This window comes from Lipotes vexillifer, unplaced genomic scaffold, assembly GCF_000442215.2.
Source record: "Lipotes vexillifer unplaced genomic scaffold, Lipotes_vexillifer_v1.1 scaffold116, whole genome shotgun sequence".
In the NCBI taxonomy this organism is placed as follows: Eukaryota; Metazoa; Chordata; class Mammalia; order Artiodactyla; family Lipotidae; genus Lipotes; species Lipotes vexillifer.
In genome coordinates this window covers 485672-506210 of record NW_006786698.1, presented here as the reverse complement: position 1 = coordinate 506210, position 20539 = coordinate 485672, and the positions used below count along the sequence as shown (strand labels likewise).

Genomic DNA, 20539 nt, shown 5'->3' with positions numbered 1-20539 from the left:
CAAAAAAAAAAAAAAAAAAAAAATTGATTTACCTTTACATTTTAATAAATAATAATTGGAATCCTTTTGTTTTTAAGAAAAAAAAAGGAATTTTAGAAGCATCTAGTTCAATTTTTCCATTTTCATCATGAGCGAAAAGAGTTTCTAAAAGTTTGAATAACTCGTCCAAGTTCTCTGTAGAGACAGAAATGTAACTAAGTTCCTGGTCTCTCTTCCACATTCTGCTCTTTGCTAACAGATTTGACATAAAAAGAAAAGTTTAGGTGGCTGGCTTTAGACATCTGTCCGCCTTGAGCAGAAATGATTAGTGTTACTGTCACCTTATATAAGACTATATGTTATATATGCCAGACAGCTGAAGGACGTAAATGTCTATTTTTTGACTGCAACCTTACTTCCTGGAAACTATAGGTATACATTTCATAATAAATTCTGATATAGGAGACAACTTGATTCTTGTTATTTTTTTTACATGATTAAATTCAAGCAATACCAGAATATATCTGCAACACAGCAAATTTCATTTTTATAAATATTTGTTGAGAGCTAGCATTTTCTAAACGGTTTTTGCAAGACAGAAGGTGGCAGAGGTCCTGCCAAGTAGTATATTAAATATATTTCTCTAAAGTAATCTTTGTGTTATTTTCTAAATATTTCCTTGAACTACAGATAATATTTTGCAATATTGGAGGAGATGTAAGGAGCTATAAACCTAGTTACATGTGATAACTACAGTGTCCTAATAATTTAATCATTGAATGACAGTTGAAGAATTATTTTATTTTAATTTGGAAAGTTAGTAGAAAATACCATTATTAGTAAGGAGTCCTGAATTGGTTGCATAATTTGTCCTTCTAGATTTAATAGCATTAGGATTAGTTATTGAAGTGACCTTGTCTCATTTTAGCTTAGTTCCTTGCTATAGCATGCACTGTATTTGTTGTTACTGTTATTATTTTCTCAACAGTAAGTAAAATCACTCTGAGAATTGAACTGTTCTCAGCCATTTAATGCAGCTGGAAATAAGGTCGTAATAAAAAGCAGAATTGCTTTCAGAATTGCTTGTTTACTGTGAGATAAAGCTTTGTGTTGATATTATTTATTTCTACTGATGTTCTCTGCACAGCTACAATGCTTTGGTGACTACAGTGAAAAAAACAGCGGGGCTAAGTAGAATGCAACATTTGTAGTTTAAAGGACTTTTGAGAACACTTAAGCCAGCTTCTGACCTGATATATAAATTGTTCATCATGTAATTCAGCAAGCATCTCTCTACTGGAAAACTTCCGGTGATAGAAAGCTCAGTTCTACTTAAAGCATTTCCTAATTTTGCTACAGTTCTCCAATAGTTAGCTTATCTGGCAAGTTGAAATCATCTTTCTTTAATTATTTTCTCATTCATTCATCTAATATGTATCAGGTCTTACTACTGGGCCTGGTACTCTACTGTGAGATGGGGCTAGAGGCAGTGGTCTGTGTCCTCTAGTGGAATGAGATGGGTGGGTAAAAATAGGAGATGGTAGATAACTGCTCTGTGATGTCTAGACAAGAGTGCTGACTCTGGGTTAGGAGGGAGCTGGGAGGAAAACTTTACATTCTAGCTGATGTTTGAGCTGGTCTTTAAGGATAAGGTTGCTCTGCTCATGATATGGAAAGGCTGGGGCAGGATTGCATCCCAGGCAGAGGGAACTGCATGGGCAAAGACATAGGTTTGGGAGGTCTGTGTGGTGCATATCAGAGAAGCACAAGCAGGACTTTTGTCATCCAAGGACAGAACGTGTGTGGGAAGGAGTTGGCAGGAAATAAGTTGAAGAGATAGGTCAAAGGGTGACTGAAGAGGGCCTGTGTGTCCTGCTGTAGAGTTTAAAGTTATTCTCTAAGAGAGAGTTGGGGGAAGTGGAAGTGAGAGATGGGGAGGGGCCCCAAGGGGCAGCTATTAGATCTTTATAAGCCGAAGAGCTCGATCTGTGTTTTATAAAGCTAACTCAAGGGTGAATTTGAGGTGGAATCTGTGAGCTGGAGAGTTCTATTATAAGGTGATTATAATTGCCTGGCAAGAGACTGAGGGCTTGAACTAGCCAGAGTGGCAGGAAAGGGGGAGGAATTTATCAGGTGTGTTGCAGGAACAATCCGTTGGACTTGAAAGCAATTAGATGTAGGACTGAGGAAGAGGGAGAGGTTCAGGCTGCTTGCCAAGGTGCCAGTGGATGTGACTGAAGCATTGATTATACCATTTACCGAGACAGGAAAAACAGTGGGAGGGACACACAGGTTTCGAGAAGAATGAAAATGAGTTCAGTTTTAGAGATGTCAAAAATAAGAATGGCTATGGAAGTCCAATAGACAGTTCTATCCAGAGCGGCCTTTCCCGTCCATTTGTTAGACCTTCAAATAGCCGAAGATTACATTTATGAACTGATTTAAGAGTTGTCTCCTAAGCTGAGAAAGATTAAGAGAAAGGCCTGAGGTCCAAAGGAATAGGTAATATGTATAAGATAGTATTAGGGAATATGTGTAAGAATCCTACTTTTTTTCATCCTGTGAATCCTCTATGAAGTTGGACTTGCTATTATAACATTTTATATGGGAGGAAACTGAAGCTTAGGAAAGATTAAATGACATACCCGAAGTCATATAGATGAAAAGGAGCAGAGCTGGAATTCTAATTCAAACCAAGGCTTTTTGATTCAGTGGCTTCTTATGGTCATTGTGGTCAAGACCATATGCCTTACAATGATCTCTATGACTGTGTGTTCCCTGCCTGGCTTTCCATTCTTGCTCCCTGCCAGTTTTCCTTCCTTGCACATATCATGTTGCCTTCCACCCCGGGACCTTTGCTGTTCTTTCTGACTGGAATGTTCTTTCCAACCTCCCTTTCCCTAATGAACTTGATAATTATCTTTCAGATCTTAGCTGTCTGGAGAAGTCCCCTTGACCCCATGGAATAGGTCAGTCACCCCAAAAGGATTTTTTTTTAATATTTATTATTGTTTTAATATTTATCTATTTATTTGTCTGAGCTGGGTCTTAGTTGCAGCACGCGGGGTCTTCATTGCATGTGTGGGATCTTCGTTGCGGCATGCGGGATCTTTTAGTTGCATCATAAGGGATCTAGTTCCCTGACCAGGGATAGAACCTGGGCCCCCTGCATTGGGAGCATGGAGTCTTAGCCACTGGACCACCAGGGAAGTCCCCCAAAAGAAGTTCTTACAGCAACCTGTATTATTCCTTCCTAGTGCTTATTACACTTTGCAGTTACACATTTGTGTCTCTGATGAGTTGACTAACACTTGACTAACACGTGATCTCTTCACTTAGTAAATTTCATCATAGAATTGAGCTGGTGCCTGTTATTGCCGATCAGTATATATCTCTAGCACGCTGCACAGTACCTGACAAAGAGCAGCTGATCAATACATATTTTGTGAAAGAAAGAATAACTTCAGAACCCATGCTCTTAACTGTTCTACAGTACTAGAAATGTTTTGGAATATGCCGTTTTAAAAAAATGACATTTTTGTTATGAATGGGAGTACTGTATATATAAGGACAACCACTGATACTACATTATGCAAAATGAAGAATCTGATAATTTATTGTTAGCTGTCTTAGAGCTATGATATTGAAAATTGGCTAAACAGCCTGTGAGCAATTAAAGGATGGAGAAATCAAGATCAGTTATTATTTCGAAGAATGATAAAGAGAGGGGAGAATTATTTATAACTGCAAAAGAATTAAGGTAATTAAATAAAATAGCACATTAGTAGACTTTCCCGTTCCCCTGAAACGTATACGGTATTTGAAGACCCACATATAGCCAAGTAGAGGGAGACCACTTAGTCTCAGATTTAATCAAGCAGTCCCTGATCCCCTGCTAGCCCTGTGTGTTGTAATAGGTACTGTGATTATTGAGGTAAGATCGACAGATCAGGAGACAGCTGCCATTGAAAAGATAGTCCGTTACACTCACAGATCCTAAGAGATAGAGTACAGGTCTCCTCATGGTGGGGTCCATTGAGAGGCAGGGAGAGAGGGAGACTGAGCAAGTGCTTTCATTGGGACTTCTGCAAGGAGGAACTGGCAAGGCAGTATAAGTAGGTTTGGGCTAGTTTGAATAATTTCAGCAGCCTCTGTCCCTAGCTGTCTGGCATCTGGACCTTGCGGTGATTCGGACATGTGTAGAGTGGCCTGGAATGAGAGAGCTCAATAAAGGGGTGGTTGGGAGTGTGGGCTCCGGATTGGTTGGTTTGTATTTGAAAATGAAAACTGTGGGCCCTGAATAAGGACTTCTTACAAGGGCGGGTGGAAGGTGGCCAAGGCAAGGTGACTCAGGCATATTATCAGTTTGCCCAGACCAAGGTGTGTCCAGCATAAGCATGTAGAACAGATGTTAAAGCATCAAGTTTACAGAAGCTAGAAGCATGTTTAATACACTGTGGCTGATCCACTGGGTAACGTTTATGAGGTTTACAATCTGTTCTTCATTCCCAACAGGAATGAGGATAGTAATAAGTGGCCTAATTCTCCTCTGAACTGTGATCCCAGGGTTCTTAACCTGTTTTAAGCCATTGAGCCCTGAGCCCTCGTTCAGCAAAGAAAGTAGTTCAGACATTCAGACTGAGCCTGACCCCTACAGAGGACCTCCCCCTGCAACCCCACCCCTCCCTTGTTTTAAGGAACCCTGCATGCTATGCAAGTGCATCTCCTCGCTGTTTGGGGAATGTAATGCTTGTTTCTAAACTTGGAAGGCAGTTAGTGACTAACCGTGAAACTTCAAAGATGAAGGCCTGGATTTGGATCCAGCTCTGCCATTTAGAATCTGCAAGACCTTGAACAGGTTACTTCACTCTTCCGTGCTTCATGTCACTTTTTACAGTCTGTCATTATCTGGTTTACATATTTATTCCTTGTGTTCTGTAAGAAGCTCCACAAAGGCTGACATCTTGCTTCTTTTATGCATTGTTGGGTCTGTGACTCTAGCACAGACAGTACAGGGCAGATGGTTGGTGCTGAGTAAATACAGTAGTTCCCCTTATCCTCGGTTTCACTTTCTGTAGTTTCAGTTACCCACGGTCAACAGTGTTCCAAAAATATAAAATGGAAAATTCCAGAAATCAACAATTCATAGGTTTTATATTGTGTGCAGTTCTGAGAAACGTGATGAAATCTCCCACTGTCAGGCCCAGGATGTGAATCATCCCTTTGTCCACTGTGTATCCAAGGTGTAGATGCTACCCACCCATTATTATAGAAAAAAACATTAGTATATATAGGGTTTGGTACTCTCTAAGGTTTCAGGCATCCAGTGGGGTTCTTGGAAATTATCCCCCTTGGATAAGGTGGGGATCTACTGTATTTGCAACTGGATGAAGGATGCGTGAATTCACTAGCTGCTTTTCCAGGCAGGTGGCCATGCTTCACTGTACAAGAGGTCACAGAGCTCCACGTGCTCTGCTGACCTAGGAGCCCTTATCCAGAAAGCATGTTTACAGCCACTCCTTGAGTCAGTAAAGACTCATTCCTATCTTGTATGTTCATTATTTCAGCATTTACAGAAAACCTGTAACATAATGGTAATCAGTGTTCATTTAGATGCCAGAAATTATTAAAAATCAAATTAAGCTGAAATTCATTATACTGCACTTAAGAACATAAGTATAAGGCACATTTGAGAAAAATTTCCATCAAAATAGGGAAGGCCTTCAGAACTTAGGGTTAACCTTCAGCTTTTAGAAAAGCCTCCCAGGACGACTCATTTTGAATGTGTTCTAGATAGTTGCTGTTTAAAAAAAGAATTTTTTAAAAAATTATGGACAATTAAAAACATACAGAAGTAGAAAGCACAGTATAATTAATCCCCAGTTACCAACACAGCCTCCACTTCTCACTTAACCCCCATGCATCGTGATTGTTTATTAAACCATTCAGCATGTATCTGTAAAAGGTAAGGATTCTTAAAAAAAAGTAATACTATTGTCATATCTAAAATAATAAACAATAATTTATTTTATGATGTCAATATTTTTTATTTTATTTATTTTTTTATACAGCAAGTTCTTATTAGTTATCTATTTTATACATATTAGTGTATATATGTCAATCCCAATCTCCCAATTCATTCCACCCCCCCTCCCCCCCGCTTTCCCCCTTTGGTGTCCATTATGTTTGTTCTCAACATCTGTGTCTCTATTTCTGCCTTGCAAACCGGTTCATCTGTACCATTTTTCTAGATTCCACGTATATGCGTTAATATATGATATTTGTTTTTGTCTTTCTGACTTACTTCACTCGTATGACAGTCTCTAGGTCCATCCACGTCTCTACAAATGACCCATTTTTGTTCCTTTTTATGGCTGAGTAATATTCCATTGTATATATGTACCACATCTTCTTTATCCATTCGTCTGTCAATGGGCATTTAGGCTGCTTCCATGACCTGGCTATTGTAAATATTTTCAAATATTTTCAAATATCTAATATTGCCAGTCTTCTCATAAATGGCTCTTTGTGGTTGGTTCATTTAAATCAGGATCCAAACCAAGATCCTGACATTGCCTTGGACAATCTCTTAAATCTCTTTTAATTTATAACAGTTTCTCCTTCCTTCTTTTTGTTCCACCTGCCAGCTTTTTAAATTGAAGAAACCAGATCATTTGTTCTGTAAAATTTCTTATATTATTGATTTTGTTGATTGCATCCACACAGTGACATTTAACAAGTTTAAATCTGTTCCCTGTGTTTCTTATAAACTGATAGAGCTGGAGGCTTGATTAGATTTAGCTTGGACTTTTTGGTAAATTAACCTCAAAGGTATCTCTGAGTACTTCCGATTGCATCATATTGGGGACATTATTATATCCGGTTGCCTCTTTTTATGATACTAAGATCGATCAGGGCATCTGGTATTTTATGTCAACCTTATCTCTCCATTCTAAAAGTCCCCATCAGCCTTTCACTTAATGCAGTAGTTCTCAGCCCTTACTACCCATTAGAATATCTGTGGAGCCTTTATCCACTTTTGATGCCCAGGCCCCACTTCCAAGAGTTGATTCAGGGTGGATCTGGGCTCAGTAATTTTTTTAAGAGTCCTGGTTGATTCTGATGTACAGGCAGGACTGAGAGCCACTGACTTGATAATTTTGGCAGTCATTGAGGATCTTTGCCAAGAGAGCCATTATTTCAGAAAAGATGATCAAATAGTGACATTCTGTCATGCTTTCTGTACTTATTAGCAGACATTCTTCCATGAAAAACTTTCATTGTCTTTGGTTCTTTTCTTTAGTTCGTATAGGAAAGATTGGATAAATATTGGATTCTTATCAGTTTTCTGAATAATGAGTTGAATATCCAACATCCTCCAAAGCTGGCTAATGAGTTTTGTTTAACTATTATTGTGAATTCATAGATTTTAGCATATTGGATGTTTTAAACCTTTGCATTTATTATTATTATTATGACTATTATTTTCATGCTCAAATTGTTTAACTTTAGCCAATGGAAGTCCTTTGAAGTTAGCTCCTGTGATGTTTTTGGACAAGATCAGTAGTATTTGATTGCTCCCTTGCTTTTACATATGACATGTTTTAGGCTTATGCTGTACATTGGATAATTTAGTTGTTCTGTACAATTCCTGTCCTGAACTACTGTATCTAATAGTTCCGCTATCTGTATACTGTTTAGTGACATTCTATTTAGTAGCTATGACATGATTACAAAACAGAATGGCAGATATTTATAGTAATAGTAAATTTCAACAGGTGGTAAATGGTAATTAGGAAAAAACATAATGATTATGTAAATAAAATCCTTAATTTTTTATTATGAGTCCTGCAGAGTATGGTGCAAAAATCCTTCGTCACCAGTTTGTATTCTTTTTCCCCCCAGTTAATGTCCATCAGCGTGTTGGCAGTTTCCGCTTGGATGAGGGACTACCTAAATAATGTTCTGACTTTAACTGCAGAAACAAGGTAGGCTTTATAATTAATGATTAATTTCTTTCATCAGGGCTTCCTAAGACATTAGTTTCTAAGTAGCACTGCCCTAGGGTATTTAGACGGTAGTGCTCATCAACGATCGTTTGGAAAGGTTTTCCTGCCCATGGCAACGCTTGGATTTTCCAGCAACTCATTAAGGTGTGCCACTGGTTCTAGAGGACACTTCTGGTTATGGTAATACCGCTCGCCTGTCCTTCTGACAGTGTGCCAGCCGTGTCATATTTGTGTATAAAGGACAACACAGCTACTTTTCCTTAAGAAAATGATCGCCAACTTCTTGCCTTCATATTCCTGAGCTAATGAAAACCAAACCCCAAATGTCATTTTCTTACCCAGTTTCAAGGATTGACCCACTAACATCTCAAGGGGCAAATTACTTAACTCCTCTGAGCCTCAGTTTCTTCATTTCTGAATGGGCATTGTATTAAATACCACTCTGAATTTTCCTAAGGATTAACTGAGATACATTTCTATAAAGTCCTTAACACGATGGAGCTTAGTAAGCACTTGGTAACGGTCGTTTTTTGTTATCTTAGTTATTACTCGTACTGTTATGGCTCTAGTTAATAATTTTTTCATAGTCTTAGCAGAAAGCATCTTCCTCCCTTCCTTTTAATTCAGACCAATTTCCCTTCCATAGCAGTGTTTCACATCTTTGGGAAAGGTCATTTGTTGGGGAGAAAGTGCACACTGCTTATGGAGTCCCAGACCAGAGAAGAGTAGGGAGAGTCTTCTCAGTTAAGAAATGGTGAAAAAGGTTTCCCTGGTGGCGTGGTGGTTAAGAATCTGGCTGCCAATTCAGGGGCATGGGTTCGAGCCCTGGTCCAGGAAGATCTCACATGCCACAGAGCAACTAAGCCTGTGCGCCGCAACTACTGAAGCCCGCACGCCTCAAGCCCATGCTCCGCAACAAGAGAAGCCACCAAAATGAGAAGCCACCAAAATGAGAAGCCTGTGCACCACAACGAAGAGTAGTCCCTGTTTGCCGCAACTAGAGAAAGCCCGTGCGCAACAACAAAGACCCAGTGCAGCCAAAAATAAATAAATAAATAAATAGATAAATAAATTTATAAACAAAAAAAGAAATAGTGAAAAGTTTCATGTGGTTTCCTCAGGTTAAGGCTTCAGAGCTAATATTAGATCGACTTTTTACTGACAACCCCTATCTTATATTTTAAATGAGCTGAGGTAGGAAGGCTACCACTTGTATAAAAAACTAAACCAAACAAGACAAAAAATAAAACAAGAAAGCAAATTGGTGATTGTTCAGTGATTCTGAAATAGAAATCCAGTCATCAGCTTTGAGGCGTGATGATTTAAAGGATTATTAACACAAGTCAGTTGTGTCTTGTACTATGTCTTGGGTGCATTTTGGTTATATTTTATTTATAATATGACATTATTGTTATTCTTTCAGGGTAGAGGAGGCTGTCATCTTGACTTATTTTCCTGTGGTTCATCCGGTCATGATTGCTGTTTGCTGTTTCCTGATCATCGTGGGGATGTTAGGATACTGTGGAACAGTAAAAAGAAATCTCTTGCTTCTTGCATGGGTACGGTGTTTATATCTATTCTTTATTGTGGCTAAAAAGACCAACCAGCAACGTATAATTGGTTCATCAGTGCACAAGATTACATGCTTAGAGAACTGTGATAGCAGTTCCCTAATCTGGTCATTGTTCAACATCCTGTGAGAAGGGAAGCGTTCTTTCCATGAGAGACAATTTCAGAACAAGTATTTGCTGTACTCAGATGAGGTGCGGAAATATGTACACTATTTAATTATTTCACTCAGGCAATGTGTTGACATTTTCATTTGAAAGTACGAATTTTTTCTAGTGTCACGGACCTTATTACCACTCCAACAGGCCCCTCAGGACTAGAACTGAGCCGTCATAATGGAACTCTGTTTCCTTCTCTCTTTTCTTGTTTTAAGCAAACCCACCACTTAAACCCATGTGGAAATTCAGGTGGTGAGGTAGCAAACAAATATCATAATCCCGGCACTGCCTTTACATAGGTTAGTGGACATGAGTCTCGGTTTCTATAGTTTTAGTGTTTTGTTTTTTTAAAAATTCTGGAACAGTTGGACTAAATTACTTCTTAAATTCCCTTCAGCACTCAAACTCTATGATTCCAAAATCTATGATTGTGCCTTTAATTCAAAAATTAGCAAACCCTCTTTTAACATTAAAAACTTGAGTCAATTAAAAATACAGTTTACATATAGATTTTTGAAGCTCATTGAGTGTAAAAAATATTATATGTTAACGGCCCCGGGGGGTTGAGGCTGCTAACATGTAATTGCAGACATATCAGATTCCTAAAAAGTAATTCATTGAGTATATTCCTTTCTTTGCAGTAGTTCTCAATGGTATCTGTGCACTCATTTCTTGTAGGGAACTTTAAAAAAGGTTTTTTTATGGTGTGCTGATAAGCTGGATATCTGAGCAGAAAAAAAAGCCCTGATTTGTAGCATTTGAAGATTTCTGTGATGTAAATATTCGCAGCACGGTCAATTTCAGGCTACCAACTTGCCGTTACTGAATGCAGAGCTGGGGAGAGATGAGCACAGATTGGCTCTCAGGAGACAGCTCCCGCACGCCAGGGCTTGACTAGTTCCCGTCCCAAGCCCATTAAAACAGACTCTTAGTGTGAAGCTGAACTAAAGCTTTGCATAACACAGGAACAACCTGTGTTAATGTATTACTTGGCTTCGTGGAGGATAACTCTTCAGGTCCATGACTGGAAAACAGAAAAGGCTGCAGAAAATAAACCACTCTCAGAGAAAGGGGACGTGCCCATTGCCTTACTTCTGTTCACTTTGGTATACAATGCTTTTGACTGTATTTTATTTATAATATGTCGTTAATTTTCTTCTCTCAGGGGAGAGGAGGTGGAAGGGTTTGGAACCTATGTTGCAATTCGGGAAATTTGGACAATAATTTAAACAAACTAAAGTACTTACTTTATATGAAACTTACAGTTTAAAGGATGGATAAGGTATTGAAACTCAAAAAAAAAAATCTCAGAATCCTTTTGTAAAACCACAATCTTACAATGATGTCCTATGTATACAACCAGTTTAAATATAGCTGCTGTTCTTCCTCCTCCTAACTGGTATGATTCTGGATGGTCCCTGGACTGTAGAGGTGGGGGGGGGGGAGGATAGCATATCTCATGGAACTTCAAAGACTTTTAGGAACATATTTTGAAAACCATTTAGGCATTCCATTAGATTGCTTGAATGCAAGTAAAACAATTTGACAAATAACGAGGTAATTTGAGCTCTCCTTGGGGCGGGATGAGTCAGAGAGACTTGTGCATGGGAGCTAGTTTGTGACGTTGGAAAGGACCTTCTGATGCAAAGGTGACATGGAGGACTGAGTTTCTAAGGGCCAGAAACTTGTTCATTCATTCATTCTTCAAACATTTATGGAGAATATAGGCACTATTAGCCTTTGCCATCAGACCAATGTATACACAGTGGGTAGACAATTTCACTGCTGTCTGACAAGACCTCTAATAAGATTTACTCTGAGTACTGAAGCTAGAGAAGAGCTCCAAGCTCAGTCCCAAGGGGTCAGCCTCTCCTCCAGGAGGATGACTGGCATAGATGGATGCTGCTTTATCCCATCCCGCCCCTTTTGGTGGAAGTACTATTTTCCACAAAGCAGCTTTTGGTGCATCGCTGTTCCATGTGTCCCTGGCTGCCGTCAGCTCTTGGTTGTTCCTTCCCATTGACTATCTGTGGCAGTTTGTTCCCCATTCCCATCGGACTGCCTGTCTCCTCTTAGCAAGTTCCTAGATGCTACTCTGTCTAAACCCAGCACAGCCTTGCCTTTGCTTGAAGAATGATTTGTGGTCTCAGCTCCCAATTACCTGTTGCTCGTAACTGATCTGCATCTGATCTGCTTCTCAGGCAGTTTTTTCTCTGCCTTTCTTTCCATAGCCTCCTTTTCTAAGCAGTTGTCAAATCCTGTAGGTTCTAGTTTTACAATCTCGGGATCCCGTCCCTTCTTTTCTTATTTGGAATGCCCAGGTTCAGGCTCTCCTGACTTTTTTTTCCCCCTTAATTTATTTCACTTATTTGTAAATTTTTGGCTACGTTGAGTCTTCGTTGCTGCGCACAGGCTTTCTCTAGTTGCCGTGAGCGGGGTCTACTCTTCATTGCGGTGCGCAAGGTTCTCATCGCGGTGGCTTCTCTTGTTGCGGAGCACGGGCTCTAGGTGCGCGGGCTTCAGCAGTTATGGCTCGCGGGCTCCAGAGCGCCGTCTCAGTAGTTGTTACATACGGGCTTAGTTGCTCTGCGGCATGTGGGATCTTCCTGGACCAGGGATTCAACCCGTGTCCCCGGCACTGGCAGGCGGATTCTTAACCATTGTGCCACCAGGGAGGTCCCTCTCCTGACTTCTTGCTGAAACAGTGCAGAGCCCCCTAACTAAACTTCCTGCCTCTGTTGTCTCCTAATTTACCCCAAACCAGTGCTGCCAGTTAATACAATGCAACAGTGATCACATTACTCCTCTGTTCTGAAACCTTGAAAGACTTCTGGTTGGGTAATGAAGTGTTTAGAGACACTTCAATCTTGCATCAAGCTCTTCTGCAATCAAACCTTCATCTGCCATTTTTAGCTTTCTCACCTACTTCATTTTCTGACTGTTCTTCCCTGCTCTTGTTCCTGCTGTCCCTTAGCTGGGAATTTCTTCTTAATGCTTTTGTTTCAGTACTACCAGCCCATTACAATTTGCCTGAAATACTACCTCCTGAAATTGTAATAATGACAAAGATGATGATAATCAAAGTAGTTAACATTTCTCATGTGTTTACAAACTGCAATGCTTTCAGCCTTATAGAGGCTTAAATGAAATTTTTATATGAAGGGCTTTACATTAATTGATCAATTTCGAGATAGATACTATTATTATTCCCATGATATAGATGAGGAAAGGAAGCACAGGTTGGCTCAGTGATTTGCCTGTTCGCATAGCTAGTAAATGGAGTATATGGTATTCAGATCATCACAGTCTAGTTCGAACAACATGTTTGCAACAACTTCACTATTTTACTCTATAATTGCTGCCTTTTCTTAAATGCTTAAGTATCTTAGTATTATTTAATTATTAATACTTAGTATATCTTAAGGATTAGGCATCTCACATTGTATAAAACGTTTTCCCTATGATCTTTCATTTTAAACTCAACAACAATCATCTAAGATAGATGATTACAAACGAGGTTCAGAGAGGTTCAGTAATATGTCCAAGGTCACTCAGCACTAGCAGGTAAAGCTTTGATTCAGACCTCTGTGCTTCTGACTGCCAAGCCCACTCTCATTGGGCCTTTACCGATGTCTCCAACAGACATGTCTCAACTTTTGAAGTCTAGTGCATTTCTCCTATTATAAATTTCCCGTTTTTTATAACCAGCCCAAACTGCCAGACTACAAACAACTTGATAATATGAACCATTCATCTTGCCTATTGCTTTAATAACTTTTTATGAAATCGAGTAATAGACAGGAAATTAGAACAGTGTGAGTCAAAGTGGCCAGCACATCAGATAGCGAGGATGGTGTCTGGAAGGCAATGAAGAGGGTGAGATTTTAAGGGAGGAGCCTGACTGTTACATAGGTTTTGACAACAGTGACCTGTTAAAGGGGTGAGCACTAACGCAGGATATGACAGGATGTTAGGTCTTCGGCAAATATTTGCAATGAAACTCACATGATTTCTTTATGTCCTTTAGCTTTTTTTTTTTTTGCAGTACACGGGCCTCTTATCCTTTAGCTTTTTATCCTAATTTTTTTTTTTTTTTAATTAGGAGGTTCCTTAATTTTGGATGCAAATGTTTAAATAAGCCCAATGCATTCAATCCAACTTGTCCATTTCCTTGTACTCAAAATTGCGCTTTTTTTAAAAGAAAAGACCACCGGTATCTCTGAGAGCTGCCACAACTCTTGAATGATGACTAAGAAAAGGTCTGGCAACTGGGCTATGGTGCTGTTTAAGCAAAAGTCAAAATGCCATTATTCATCAGACTGATCAAGAAAAAGTGAGAGAGGCTCAAAACAGATCTTTATAACTGACCTGCCTTCCCACTCTCACCCCTCCAAAAAAACAACTGCAGGCTAAGAGACCACCTGTAGGAAAACATTTCTGGTGAATCTTGGTCATGAAGTTGACCCTTTTATTGAATTATAGATGCAGATTGCTAAAACACCCTAATTTAAGTTTCCTAAATAAACTACAGGACATCCAATTAAACTTGTATTTCAGATGACAAATAATAGTTTCGTATAAGTTTGTCCCATGCAATATTTAGGATATACATCTACTAAAACATTATTTTTTATCTGAAACTCAGATTTAAATGAGCATCTTGTATTTTTATTTGCTAAATTTGGCAACCCTACTCTAACCAGATTTGTTCTTAATAAATATGAAACTGTCACAGAACAGAAACTTTTATATACATAAAGGAGGATATTACAAGTAATTAAGTTCTAATTATATTGGGAAAACAAGCCAAAATGAATAGGAAGATAAGCTTGAATGTGCCATGACTTTCAAAGTAATTTCGGTAACAGAAGTTCCTTTTCTCTTTACAAGAGAAATTAAAGCTAAATGGAAATTGGTTTCAAGCTTTAGATGGGTACTTCCCAAGGCTTTTAGCTGTAGACTAAATGAAATTCATTTGTTATTGCAGTTCTACCTTGCTATTAACAGAGGCATTAGGAAAGCAGTGCCAGCTCAGGAGGAATGTAAACAGATTGAACAGACATGTTTACAATATCGACAACAGCTGAATGTCACCGTCAGGAGATGTCATTTGTCAGAGAGTGATGCTAATATATGCTCGGCTGCCAGCAAACCACAACTTGTCAGGCACTGGTCAGAAATTAAGTTGCCTGCGCCTTACATGTTTAAGATCAGTACCTTGTATTTAAAAGGAAAGGTTTTCTTTTCTTTTTTTCACTTTTATTATCCCAGAGAATTTGCACATAGCTAGTGATTGTGTGGAAGCACTTTTAAAGCTTTCTTAAAATATCCAGTGGTTGAACCAGATTTGAAATGATTCTCTTAAGAGAAATCAAGTACGTTTTTAATGGCCATGGAGAAATTAACCATCCTCAGTTTTCTGTTATTTAAAATCATAATGCAAAACGGGAATATCTTTAAATAGTTGTTAATTTTCTACTGACTCTGTTTAAGTCTTTCTTTTAAGTAGTTATACATTTAATAATTGTACAGCTCCTTATAACCCATTAAGTTAAAATTAAATTATTAAGTTAAATATCTTTATTATTTGCTATTTATAGTTTTGGTTGATAGCCTAGCACCTTTATTTCTAAATCAAAGTCCATCATATCATTGATTGCATGTTCAGCATCTTCCCAGAATTTCACTCTGTTTTCTTAGAAAATACTTATGGCAACTTTATATGGTTAGACTTATTTTACACCTGAGGGGAAGTAGGATGCCTGAAGATACACACCTGCTAGCTGCTTTCATTAGCATTCAGATTCAATTTATACTCTAAGTCTATACGTGTTTCATTCCAACGCCCAGTGACTGGAATACATTTAATTAATTACTGGCACTATTTCTATAAAACTTAAATATGCTTCATCTGTAATCCAAGGTATTCAGTAGTCATTCAACTTTTAAAAATATAATCTTTTAATGTCCTTATTAAGGAAGGAACTCTAAAAATTCGACCATCGTTCTCCCTTATCCTGTCCAAGAATCAAACAACTTCTCTTTCCCTTTCTGCCCTCTGTCCTTTCCCTCTCTTTCCTTTTTCCCTCTGTAAACATATACTGAGTACTCAGTCTGTGATAGACATGAGATACAAAGATGAAATGGGCGACTGCAAAGAAAATATCACAGCACGATACAGTATTAAGGTTATAAATAAATTAGTGTGGGAACCCTGAACAAGGAGCGGTTGGAGATTTCCAGTAGGTTTGGCAGGAGAGTCTTTATTTGAGCTGGATGTTGAAAATATGTAAGAGTTTTCTGGTGGAGGAGGGAAGCCACATGAAGAGTATGTTCAAAGATACAGAAGAGTGAAAGAACATGGCAAGTTTAGGCAAAACTTAGAAGTTCAGTGTAACTATGGTGTCAGTGAAAAGTGCATGAAATAGTCCAACCATGAAGGTCTTTGTAGGAGAGTTTGATGTTATCTCTTGGACTATAGAGAGTCAATGGGTGTTTCCAGCATTTAATGAAATGATAACATTAAGGGCTGGAGGCATTGGGAAGGCTGATTAGTGGTTATACCCTGGTCTTTGGAAGCAATGCACGGGGTCTAGACTAAGACTTTGAGGACTGAGTGGAAAGCAGCTGAATACAGCAGACTTTGCTGAGATAGAATTTTTGCACGTGATAGTAGTTTGTATTACTTGACATGAGGAAACAGGGTATCATTCAATATTTATGCGTTTTTCATCTAATAGAAACATATCCCTTCAATATATGCGTTTTATTTTGACATGTTAACTAGAGTTCTTTTAGAGCTATAGCTTTAAAATTTAGTTGTTAAACTCACAAAAATTTCAAGCAGAGGAAACTGAAGAAGATGATGGAGGCATTTCTGCATCTGGAGGCTCAGCTTGCACATCTCGGTTTTGTATGCACACAAAACCCAGGACAGAGTTCCATTAACCTTTCTGTTTCTTAAGTGATGTTGGTTTGACTGTCTCTAATTATACCCCAGAAAAGCACATAAGCAGATGTCTCTGAAAGGAAATGTCATGATATTCATGCCCTTAGTGGTGGGTCTTTGTGACAGGATCTCGAGTGTTCTTTGGACTTTTTGCTTACTTTAGGGTTTGAAGTATGAATGGCTGAAGGTTTTGTATTTCTGACTTTGGTATAATTTAGGTATACTCTGTCATGGTAAGCATTTTAAGCTTTGTTATATATTGTTTCTTATTATATACATTTGCGATAGCTTTGGTTAAATATAAGCCATATAAATCTATACCCATTGATTTGGTAAATATCCCTAGTCTGTTCAGAGTTCAGTGACAGATATTTCTCAGGCAGTACGTGCTCTGAAAGGGTGATTCTGCTGTGGATGCTGGTTACAGGTTCAGCAAATGCTACCTTGAGGTTAATTCAGCAATTGTGTAGAGTTTTTGCTTTCACATCTGGGTCCAACATTTATTGACTTCCTTTGGCCAAGGTAAAACAGTAGCTATTCATTCAAAATCATATCGGTGTCTAGATGACTCAGGAAACAGAGTTAAATCAATAGACAAGCAAATGACACATGTAAAAGACGAGAGAATTGAGTCGCTTAAGCTATAATGAGGAAAGTAGCTTTCAGAAAACCTGTATAGAAAAATGATGTTGAATATTTACTTAATATGCAATATCTGATGAATTTGATGACTAAATAATAGCTTATGAATTAATGGTTTTTTTCATGAAATTTCCTAAATTAAAAACACCTACTTTTTCAGAATTGTGATCCATATATTTCCCCCTTTATTCATAGAAGGGATTTTTTTTTTTTTTTTTTTTTTTTGGCCTCGCTGCGTGGCATGTGGGATCTTAGTTCCCTCACCAGGGATCGAATCTGTGCCCCCCTGCAGTGGAAGCATGGAGTCTTAACCACTGGACCAACAGGGAAGTCCCCATTTCCCCCTTTATTCAGATAAAGGGTTATTACAGGCTCCAATTATGTGCTCAGATTAAGATGAATCTTCTCAGCTCACACGACAGAAACACTAATTTAAATTTTATTTAAAATGTATAAACACTGTAGTTGTATCACTTAGTATTCCTCTTAAGCAGTACATTTGAATTATTCAGAAATAAGTGATTATCCCTGAACTTTCTTTAGATTACCATTATTTTAGTTTTAAAACTTTAAAATTTGGAAACTACAAATTTCCGCAATATGGTTACAACTATGAAGACATTTTAGAAACATCTTTAAGAAAGTTGGAATTTTATTAGATGATACATGCCAATGTAAGAATTGTTGCTAGTTAAGCAAAAATATGAATCTTTTCAGTGCCTCTTCTAGGAAACAAGCATTTAAAATATTATAAATTTTCAGGTTCTGTGCAGGGTTTACACAGCCGAGTTGAAGACACAGACATAACTTTTAACAAGACTTGGAGAAGTTTGCCTTTTGTAATTAAAATATTTTAATTCTAAAAGTTCTCTTTTGTGTTATTAAAGTACTTTAAAAGAACTGTAAGGAACAATAGATAGCCTTGTTCTACCAAGAGCATTTAATAAAAGGACATGAGGAATCATTTGAACTGAGATCTGAGGGGGAGGGCAGAATTTGGGTGGCTGGTGAATCATGGGCAGAGGTGGGAGAAGTGCCTTTGCAGGGGAAGCAAGGGACTTTGAGGAATTGAAAGGCTAGTGGAGGGAGCTGTTGTGAAAAGACTCAGAAGCTCATGGAGTGCTTGGCAAAGGGCATGTGTAGGTCATTGGATAGACGTGTGCCAGTCTTACAAGGCTGAGACTTGGCTGTGTGACCTAGGGCCAAATTATGGAGATGTCTTGAATATATCTTGTGCACATACTCTGCAGTGTGAAGTTTTGGGAGCTGCAAAGTGATGGGATATGCTCTTTTGCTACATAACCCAGGAAGCAGTGTCTGTTCTTGCTTTCTTCTGGGCCTTTTTCTCATTTACCTGGGAGAAGATAGCTACCTGGTCCTGCCACTCTGGGCTAAGGGGGCTTCACATTTAGAGAACCCTTTTTAATGATGGAAGAGAGAATGGAAGACGTATTTTATTCTAACAATGTGCCTTTACTGGTGAAGGAATAAAGGTTTCCAGGTGGGGCAGTCTAGCTAATGCTTTAGAATTTTTTCCCAGATGTACATTGTAAACAAAATTTTATTAATCTGGATGTGTTTAATTCAGGTTTAATAGCAAAATTATAGTTAGTAAGCTAAAGTAGGCACCAGGAAACTGGGTGTGGGGCTAGGATGCCCTTAGGGAGACCAGCCAGCCAAGGGCTCTTGTGGAATGGTTAGAACAGTAGTTCTTTGGAATGCTGCCACAGTTTCCCAGACTCAGGGGGAAAAAACGTTCCATAAACAATTGACTAGTAGCAGAGGATTGTTGTAGAACTGCTTAACTTGTTTGAGAACAAACTTTTTAAGCATGTTAGAAGCACTTACCTACAGATAATGGATATGCTCCTTTCAAATCATCATTAATCTGCTTATAAAAGCAGGTCTTTAAGGATCTGCTTATCAATTTTCAATATTCTTATAGCTAAAATATTTGTTGTAACAAGCATGCATTTCTTTAAAATTGATCTCTAATTCATGCTATTTAATTCAAATTGTTCATTCTACCAATTAGACTGAATTACTGATGTTTGGGCAACTTTGGTGACAATTTAGTGATTTTATCATTATTCACATATGGTTTTCTTTCTCTGATGACTGTGGATCAGCTTGTGTTCTTCTACTTTATTATTTTAAAAAAGAAAATACATATTTTTGGTTCAGGAAGAAAGTGTTTTTGCTGGAATAGATTTATCAAGAAGAAAAAAAAAGAATAAACCTCTTCACTTATAATAAATACTTGTATTCGTGGATTTATAAAATTTAATGGAAACATTTCCCTTTAATACTCTTTTAACAAATAGGTTTGAGGTTTTTCTGGAGAATGTACAAAGGTAAGTTAAAATGTATATCTTGTCTGAAAATAAAGGTAAAACAAAAGAAAGTGATTTAGAAGATACTTTCACAAATATAGTTATAGAATGATTCAAAAGTTATTGCAGATATTAAAGTATGAATTCCCTTTCTACCTAATAAAATCCTTTAAAATTTCCAATTTCCTAATCTGTTGTCTTGTAAATGATGTTGTCCTAAAGACGCTGGTGGTAATGAACTCACTCCTCTTGTGTTTGGGAGGTATCTGGCCGTGTTTGCGTCTGAGAGGCATGAGTCGGATCAGAATTGAGTCTGGTGTTTTTTGACTGTGTTGCTTAGGATACTTCCTCTGTACCTTCCTGCCGAGGTTCTGGTAATGGGGACTCCTGTCTTGCATTCTGAGGAATAGCCCAGTAATACATAGAGACAACCTCTTCCGAGACAAGAAACACCCTGTAAATCTTTTGCAATGGGGCCGAGCATGCAGACTTTAGCTGACCTGGCTTACAAAGCAACAGAAGCTATATACATGGTGACCTGTCTAGCGTGTCCAGTTGCTTTATTGCCTTACCCTTAATGTGTTACCTGTCACAATATACATCACTGCCCCCGAGAACCTGTGGCCCCTGGCTAGGTCCCTCCGATTTTGGCATAATACATTTCTCTGTCTCAGATTTTGAACAGCGTGTGAAGCAAACGCTTATTAATCTGAACTTCGCCAACATCTTTGATAGAGAAACTAGCTCAACAAATTACCAGTGTAAATAAAATGGAAAAGGGGAGTAAATTAAGATACATTATTACAAAGATTCTTCTTCAAATGTAAGCATGAACAAAGGACCACAGCATACTGATACTTTCTTACTTTAGCTCACCTTTCTGCATGGGCTCAGGAATGC

General features: G+C 38.3%; 1 protein-coding gene across 2 annotated transcripts in view; it reads left to right on the top strand.

The window, feature by feature from the left end:
* Positions 1–20539, top strand: part of TSPAN12 (tetraspanin 12) — a 68620-nt gene that overhangs the window by 7774 nt on the left and 40307 nt on the right. For both annotated transcript variants that reach the window (XM_007459331.1, XM_007459330.1), the window contains 2 exons: positions 7885–7967; positions 9412–9547. In XM_007459331.1, the coding sequence (XP_007459393.1) occupies positions 7885–7967; positions 9412–9547 (219 nt within the window). The remainder of the gene's footprint in view (positions 1–7884; positions 7968–9411; positions 9548–20539) is intronic.